Source organism: Natrix helvetica, assembly GCF_964273705.1.
Source record: "Natrix helvetica genome assembly, chromosome: 3".
Classification (NCBI taxonomy): Eukaryota; Metazoa; Chordata; class Lepidosauria; order Squamata; family Natricidae; genus Natrix; species Natrix helvetica.
Window position 1 is genome coordinate 152,856,379 of NC_138549.1, and position 8,955 is coordinate 152,865,333.

The window sequence follows — 8,955 nt, forward strand, 5'->3', positions numbered from 1 at the left end:
GGTTGCTGAACAAAATAGTTTGAGGTCTACACGTGTGATACATTTTTATACAGTTCTTTTACAATATATTGCTTCCTTTTTCTTAAGTTTTTGAATCAGACTCGTCAAACGCTTGATATAAAAATGGAAAATACCAATCCTGGTGGTGCATCGATGATGAGACCTGTTCTACCTCCCCAGATGGGATCACAAGTGAGTCATTAAGACCATTATCTTGGTCAACATGTGTTAGAAATAAAACTGTACAAGGGGCTCCCAATCCTGCTTTACTTACATTTTTGTTCCTCTCCATGTAATCACATTCTCATAATATGTATTTGGACAGTGGTACCTTTACTCTATCAGCTATTGGCGCTTTAAATAAAAAGTTAAATGTTCTTTAGGTTGACCCTGAATCCTAGTGGTTACATGGGCATGTTTAGTTTTTAGTTTTTTGTTTATAACAGGGGTGTCAAGTTCAAGGCCCGGGGGCTGGATCTGACTCCTGGGGTGGATCTGATCCCCGGGGTGCTTAGATCTGGCCTGCGGGGCCACCCTAGAAACAGTGAAGGACCAGCCCGCAGTGCCTCTGCCAGTGAAAATGGAGCTCAGAACAGCTGTGTGCCTGAGCTCTGTTTTACTGGCAGAAGGTTGCAGATGGCTGTCACAGGTGAAAACAGGAGCCTGTTTTCACTGGCAGAGTGCTCGGGCCACTACAGGAACCACCACCACCCCGGTCAAACACAACCTTGATGCAGCTCTCAATGAAATCGAGTTTGACACCCCTGGTTTCCCATGGAAGTGGGACACTACTCCAAGATGGTTGGACTTGTTAGTCAAGGCTTCAGCCCTGGATTTTCCAGACGATCATCTGTTATTTCAGATTATTATCTCCAGAGTTTGGGCTAGCCTAATACTGCTCTCTTCTGCATGGATTGTGTTATTTTGGCTGCATAAATAGAGCAGAGAGACAATGAGTTGGAAATATTGTATACTAGATCATGATATCTGTTTTCACTGTAGAATTGATATACATCAGAAGTATCAAACTGAAGGCCCCGGGGCTGGATCTGCCTCGATGGGCGCTTAGATCTGGCCTGCAGAGCCGCCCTGGAAACACTGCGCCTCTGCCAGTGAAAACGGAGCTTGGGAGGTCATTTTTTCTGGCAAAGGGTTTCAGGAGACCGTCGCAGCTGAAAACAGAACTTGGGAGCCTGTTTTCGCTGGCAGAGCACTCTGGCCACAGGCACCCCTGACACGAGTGATGTTGAGCTGGCCATGCCCACTCCAGGCCCCCGAGGTCAAACAACCCTGATGTGCCCCTCAACGAAATTGAGTTTGACACCATTGATGTACATCTTCCATCAGAGTTTTAAGTTATTAAATATTATGACAACACATTTCAGTATTTTTATGGCTTATTCCCTGTCTTCTTGTTTTGCTCTTAACAGCAAGGCTTCCTTAATGCTCAGATGGTGGCACAACGCAACAGGGAGTTAATAAGTCATCATCTCAGACAGCAAAGAATGGCCATGATGATGCAGCAGCAACAGCAACAATCTCCAGCCTTCAGTCCTCCCCCAAATGTGACAGCCTCAGGAAACATCGATGGTGCTGTTACAGGCTCTCTGATGGCTCCTGTCCCACCCCAACAATTTCCGTACCCTTCAAATTATGGTACTCATTTCACTGATTCAGCTTTCTTCCTCTTTCTTCTGGACATAAATTGTTGGCATAAATAAAGGACCTGTGATCTTAAGGATGAAAGCTTAATATAAATAAATATAAGCAGGAAGGTGATTGGTAATTTTCAAATGATCTAAAATAGAATTGTCAGAGAGAGGCTTAAGATTAGACGGCATTTATCGTTGTATTTAATTCACTGTGCAATTATGTTGATTGCAGGGCTCTGATTTCAGTTACTGCTCATTTATTTTTTAATTGCTCAAAATGTTTCTCTTCTGGTTCAAGAGCATACACGTATCTTAAATGTGTTGCTTTGGTTTCCAGCAGTTTTATTTTTTCAGAATGAGTTCCAATTAGTCAGACTGTTCGCATTGATTGATTGATTAATTATGTACCATCAAGTCATTTTTGACTTCTAGCAATCAGATGAAGAGAAATTTTGAAAACCATTTTCTGTAAGTTCTGATAGAAGTAAAGGGCAAAACGTTCATGTTGTTGCAAATCTTTTACTTACTAAAGGAATAATACATTATGGATTCAATACAGCCCTGACTTAGCAATAGCACAATGAGCAAATATACATACATACCAGTAGGAGAACAATGTCTGCAGTTCAGTAGCTAATTTTATATGGTAAAAGATTTGTTAAAAATGAGTGAAACTCAAGACAAATATAGGAAATCCTTTCTAGGGGCCATCTTGTGAACTATATGCTGAACTAATTACTACCAGAGATCAATGTTAATAAAGACATCATAAAGCATTCCTTTCTTAAACAAATGTTTATTGAATTAGGAAAAAAATGATCAAACTGTTACTTTATGTCATTTTCAAGGAATGAGCCAGCAACCTGATCCTGCCTTTAGTAGGGTATCAAGTCCTCCTAATGCCATGATGGCTCAAAGAGTTGGACCCTCGCAAACTTCAATATTGCCACATCCCCAGGCTTCACCAATGTACCCAACGCCAGAGATGAAGGGATGGCCTTCAGGAAACATTGCCAGGAGCAGGTGAGAGAAAAATCATGGCATTTTCAGAATGACAATGACCGCACCAATGCAGGGTTTCGATAACAGGGAAAATAATAGGATGAAGACTTTCGCTTGCCTCTTTTTCTACTTTTGCTTCAGATTTTAGCTTAACTGCATGCAGCTTGATGTATCAACTGCCAGCAGATCCTTAAAACTGCAAATAGTTTTAAAAAATTGGGAACTTTCTGAAAAACGTGATCCATTCATTTCCTTGGATATACTGCTCTCTGCATGGTAGAGAAGCTATATAGACCATGTGGTCTATTTAATGTAACAGGCGCTATGGCAAAGGAGAGAATTGCTTGTGTGAGAGAAGTTCAGATTACAGGTCAAATTAAGAACTTCTGTGACCTTTGCTCTTCAAATAATCAATTTGTTTCATTGTACTGATTCCACCAGTGATTAATTACTGTACAAACTGTTTGCAGAAGGCAGTTGGGTTTGATACTTTTTTATTTTTGATATTTTTAATGCCAATGTATGACCAATTTTAAAAAAAAATCTAGGTCTTAACCTGAACATGTTACTGTGTTAGATATAAATGAGGTTATTCCCATTTATATTTAATAGGTAAAGTGTTGTGTTCAGATAAAGTTAAGAGTATTTGATTTTAAAGATGTAGAACTTTAATACTGCAGACCTTAGCTATCTTAAGAAGTATGAGAAAAATAGAAACTAAAATTAATCAGAGACTATTGCTATGCATCATGTTATACTTGTTCACCTTGAATGACGTCTACCGTTTGGAAAGCCACTTCAATACTGAATCTCCTATTATGTCTTGAGAAATTGCAATTACTGTATATTCAATAATTTTTCTTTTTCTTTTTTAATTCTTTTGTTCCATAGTTCTTTTCCACAGCAGCAGTTCAGCCACCCAGGGAATCCTGCAAATTACAATATGATGCATATGAACAGTAGTGGAAGCCACATGGCCCAAATGAATATCAATACTATGCCCATGTCAGGAATGGCCATGGGTCCTGATCAGGTAAGTGGCATTCAATTTCTACAGATCACCAATCACGATCAGCTCCTTTAACTACTTTAAGGTAGAAACCTGTGGAGATTCTCATGGTTATCCAAAGGTGCTTTTTGAAAAAGGCAACTGGACTTACATTGGTTTTTCCTCCTTTTGAAAACATTTTGCTTCTCATCTAAGAAGCTTCTTTAGTTCAGAACTGAAGAGCTTCTTGGATAAGAAGCAAAACATTTTCAAAAGAAAAAAGCCAAGAAAGTCCCATTGCCTCTTGGAAAAAGTACCTTTGGGACTACTTTTAAAGTAGATATTCTCAATATTTTCAGGTCCGATTCATAAATTAAGATATACTTGATGTGCTTGGTCTTTTTCTTGTATATTTCCTTTTTTTCTCACATTAGTTTTCTGCAAGATGAAGAATTTGTAATGGGAAAATAACTATCCATCACCATTCCAGGGTCATAACTCTGGGATTCTGTTCTTAGGGATGTAAGAGTTCAAATGTAATTGACATCTTTCTACCAAAATTCATTCTGTAGTGTTCAAAGCACTAATTGCCAGTTAATTTAAGTTTATATACTTAATCTCTAGAATTTCAGTATTACCTTCACTATATTCTATTATTTATTTCTCTTATATTTTTCTATTGTCCTTTTCTGCAGAAATACTGCTGACATATCCTGCCAGGATCCCCTAAGAGGCTGATGCCATAGATGTTGGTGAACTGTATTACAGAAAAGTGCACGAGTGTCATGTTAAACACGTAGCCTTATGGGGGAAAAAACCCACTCCCTTTCCATGAAGATCTCCTAAGTGACTTTATAAGTTATGAAGTTTGGATGTGATCGATAGATTCAAAAAGTCACGGTATAATGTTATAAAAGGGTCAAATATTACTTTGGCATTCTACAATTCGAACATGGCAACATTTGAATAGGTGTAATGGGCAATAGTTTGTAGACAAATTCTGTTTATGGTAGCTATTCAAAGCCCATAACTACAGGCAGACCAAAGTGCCTGGAGAAATCTTAGTAATAATCTTGAATTACACAGCAAGAGCCTCTGACAGAATGTAGTTTTTGGCCTTGATGTAATCATGAAACAAAGCACTCAACCGTCATGCTGCTGTTAAGGTTGCTTCCATATGTTGGAATTTGGATGTGCATATTTCAGCTCATACCCATGATAGAATCCAAATCATGCTTTTGATGCCAAAAGGTTTCATGGAGATATGTATAATTATGACAGAGATCTCCACCCTGATGTGCAGGTGTATGCACTTTATAAAATGGTATATGAAAATGCAATATGGTTAAGAATGATTGGATGGACTTCTCCCCTTGTTAAGATCATTCTAAATTGCTGTTACATACTGTGTTTCTAATCATGGTAATAAGAAGCAATAATCACAGTTCCTGAACTTCACACAAAACTCAAAAAAGACATTGGAGTTGGAAACAAAACTGTTTGTGAATATGTTTTGTAAATATCTGAAGATGTTGTACGATAAATATATGACTTTTGTAGGTCACTAACTCATTTTTGCAGAGTTTGTGAAGCTATTTAACAAAAGATAATTTCTGTAAACTCAATTTAGTTAGAGTCGTCCAAATAGGATTTTTTTAATTATTATTATTTAAATGGTTTTGGAGCTGGGTAATTGTAGCCCTTGTTGTCTCTTGGTTTGTGACAATTTATTTAGAAAATTATGTACTGGCTTTTTAAGATATTTTGGGCATATTTTAGTGGTCTTAAATTCTTCTCTATACCTTAAGTGTGCACTTTGTTACTTTTTTTTAATAGAGAGCAATTTGATGACAAAAAGGCTCATTTTAGCTGTTAACACTTTGTTGAATTTTTAATATAATCTGCTTTTTCAACAAAAGAGCCTCTGCTCCAGGCTACTTGGCTAACTTTTAAAGAAATTCAGTGTTACTCAGAACATGTTTTTGTGTGTGTTAAATGTCTTCTGTCATCTGGAGGCCAAATCTCTTGTGTAACTTACCCAGAATCTTTTATGAATGGCAATTAATTATATTACACCTTATTGCAATATGGGCAACAAATAAATTTATTTTTATGCATTACCCTTCATATCATTATCTACAATTTAAGGCTAGAAATGCCATTGTTTTTCTTTCCATTTATGGCAAATAAATGAAAGTCTGTGTATTGCCTTTTTTCCAGGAAAATAAATGTAGTGATTCAGAATGAACTATTTCAAAAGGTAGATTAAAATGTCTAAAGCAGTGTAGTGTGTAGTTTCATTATTCCTATTACATTTTCAAATTAATTTTTCCTGAATACGTAAACTGATGATTTTCATTACCGTATTTGATTTGTATTGGAAATTTATTTTAATTTTTGCAGAAGCTTTGCAATTTTATTCTGAGAGATACAATTACTTTGCTTCCTCTACTTAAAGGCTGCTGTTATTTTGAGCACACACTGAACTTAGTGCCTTTTTTATATAATTCACCCAGTGATTGTATTTCATTTTCTTAAAGTTGTCTTTTAAATATTTGAGTTTTGATCCAGAGTTCTGTGTGTTCTGATGCACATATTTTCCCTGAAAATGACCAGAAGCTTCCTGATCCCTTTACTTTTTTTTGAAGTATCAGTTAACCTGTAAATTAATGAATTATATTTAATGTTTAAATTGTAACAGCTTTGAGTAATTATTTAAAGCGTAATTTAGATGAAATTCCGTATCTCATCACATATTAAAACCTTAATAGTCAATAATTGAGGAAATATAGTGCACACATTTATATCAGAACTTCTGGGCATTCAAGGTGCCTTTTGAGGATTGTGATGTTGTGGATCTTATTACAGTTTAAAAAAAGCTCTTTAGAAGCCATTTTAAGTGCAAAATGCAACTTCAAGGTAAAAAGCTAAAAAGCAGATGTATGCAGTTTCAGGTTTGAAAGGGAGTGGTTTGATATCATGGGAAGTATTCTGAATAATATGACAACTCTTCCTATGAAGTTGGAACAATTGGTAAAATTTCAACTTTTATAAGGCTTGAGGATTTTGGTAACAGCTATGAGTTTAGTTGCTTTGTAAAGTTTGATCTCTCATCTGACAAAGTTTCTGTTTCCTCCTATTTCAATTCTGGATTCATTATTACTATATTTTCAAATTAGTTCTTCCTGAATATGAATATTCCTGAGTATTTCTAAAATCTGGTAGTATTTGTTGTTCACTGATTCTTTCCCCTGTTGCTACTTCTTTGATTCCAGCAATTTCAAATCTAATTTTATTAAGTAGAAAAACAGTCATACATTTCAAAAATGTCATTTTGAATCGCTACTGTGAACAGCAGTCTTAAGTACTGTTCATTCAAAGTATCAACTTTCAGCCGCAATTGGGGCTGTGATTTTGGTCACAAGTCATGATGGTCACAAGACACCCCCAAGTTGATTGGACCTGATTTTATAACAATAGTTAAGCAAATCACAGTTATCAATCTGAATTGTGCGGTTGCAAAGTGAATCACACAATCATCAGAACAGGTCAGAAACCAGCAGATTGCTGGAAACTGGCAAAAAAGTTGCATACTGTGGTCACATGAACACGGGCTATTGCAGTCAGTCATAAATGTGAGCTGGTTGCTAAGCATCTGAAATGTAGACATCACTAGCACTGATGTTACTAGGTAGGGTAATGAAACGTCTGCAAGAAAACAACCAAGCCCAGAGAGCACCAAGGATTCCTCATTTCAACTGTGAGCTACAAATATTCCTTTAAAAAAGCATCCTGCGGCAATCTACTTAGTAGCCGTAGTGCTCATTGTACAGCATTTGGATGATTTATTATCGCAAAAAGATTAGTAGGTACTGATGTCTTTTAAAATTGTCTTTGTAATAAGCCCGTTTTCATTCCATCCAATTTGTTTGCCAGGGTGCATCCATATTTTTTTTTCTCCTGTTCATTCTTTGTTTGGTTAACCAATTTAGCTACTTTCTGCCTCAACTTTTTTCGTTATGCTTTTACTTTAGTAAAGCCTTTTTCAGATGAAACCATTTGAATGTTGCACAAACTAACAGGCAATTTAGTAGCAGACTGCCATGTGGCAGCAATGTTGAAACCCTTCAAATGAGAGCAATATTTGTTACCTCAGGAGAAAGGCATACAGTATTTAAAATTAATTATGGAATTAGTTTACACTTAATATGACTCGTACAGTTGATCTTTACATCACACAAAGCCTGTGGGCACTGGCATTTTAAACAAAGGGTTTAATTTGGGATGAGGTCTTGTTTATATTGTTTTAATTTGATTTGTTTGAATGTGGATAATAATGCAAATAAAGGTTTCTATTTGAAACTGAACTTTGGTGGCATGATTAAATCTCAAATTGTAAAAACTATATACTTTCACTTACATTTTTACTCCTGAATTAGATTCTGTCCTGGCAAACTGACTAAGGTAAGTTAAACTTCGAAAATCAGGTGACATACAGAGATGGGTATAATGCATAAAGGAAACATTTTTCATTCATAAAAAGCCTGAATATAATTAGTTGATACTATTTGGTGGCATAACTGCCTGTTACACATTTGATACTATGTGAAAGTTTCAACATGATGCTTCCATAGAATACTTTCATACATACACCACACTTATAATTATTCCATAATGTGATCTGTAAAAATAAAACAGCCAGCACAGATCAAATTCTGTGGTTGCCACTTAAAGCTAACGTTGGCTATATGTAGCCTTTACTCATCTTCAAACTGAGTCAAAATGATTTAAACTTAGATTGTGGGCCACGTGACAAACTTCAGTGTAAATTGTGATATTTTCGATATCTCTCCCATATTTCTATGTAAATAATGGATGTAAATTGAACAAATACATTCCTACACAGGTTTTATCTAGCATAAGGTGGGAAGTAGAGTAAATTTTGTACTGAAGCTTTCAGCTTACCATATTTTTCAGAATATAAGATGCACCAGAATGTAAGACGTTCCAAGATGTTGAAGAAGCAAATTCAAAAAAAAGTTCTTGCACTCTGCACACCTCCCCAAAACGGCCCATTTTTCGTGAAAACTGGCCTGTTTTTTTAAAAAAGGGCATGCATAGCCTTTAGGAGGCTTATAGAGTGCTCCTGGGGGGGTGGGGGTGGGGGGCAAAACTGAGCAAAAAATAGCCCATTTTTTGCTCAGCCTCCTAAAGGCTATACATGGAGATTTTGGTGAAGGGGGCAGGGTTTCGGGAGGCAAAAAATGCTGTATTCAGTGTATAAAATGCACCCAGATTTTTTGAGGGAAAAAG

General features: G+C 36.4%; 1 protein-coding gene across 3 annotated transcripts in view; it reads left to right on the forward strand.

Annotated features, from left to right (window-relative positions):
• NCOA3 (nuclear receptor coactivator 3) overlaps window positions 1–8,009 on the forward strand; it is a 109,585-nt gene extending 101,576 nt beyond the window's left edge. For all 3 annotated transcript variants that reach the window (XM_081948361.1, XM_081948363.1, XM_081948362.1), the window contains 5 exons: window positions 88–192; window positions 1,431–1,656; window positions 2,501–2,675; window positions 3,546–3,687; window positions 4,338–8,009. In XM_081948361.1, the coding sequence (XP_081804487.1) occupies window positions 88–192; window positions 1,431–1,656; window positions 2,501–2,675; window positions 3,546–3,687; window positions 4,338–4,349 (660 nt within the window). In that variant the 3' untranslated portion in view covers window positions 4,350–8,009. The remainder of the gene's footprint in view (window positions 1–87; window positions 193–1,430; window positions 1,657–2,500; window positions 2,676–3,545; window positions 3,688–4,337) is intronic.
• Window positions 8,010–8,955: the final 946 nt, after the last annotated feature.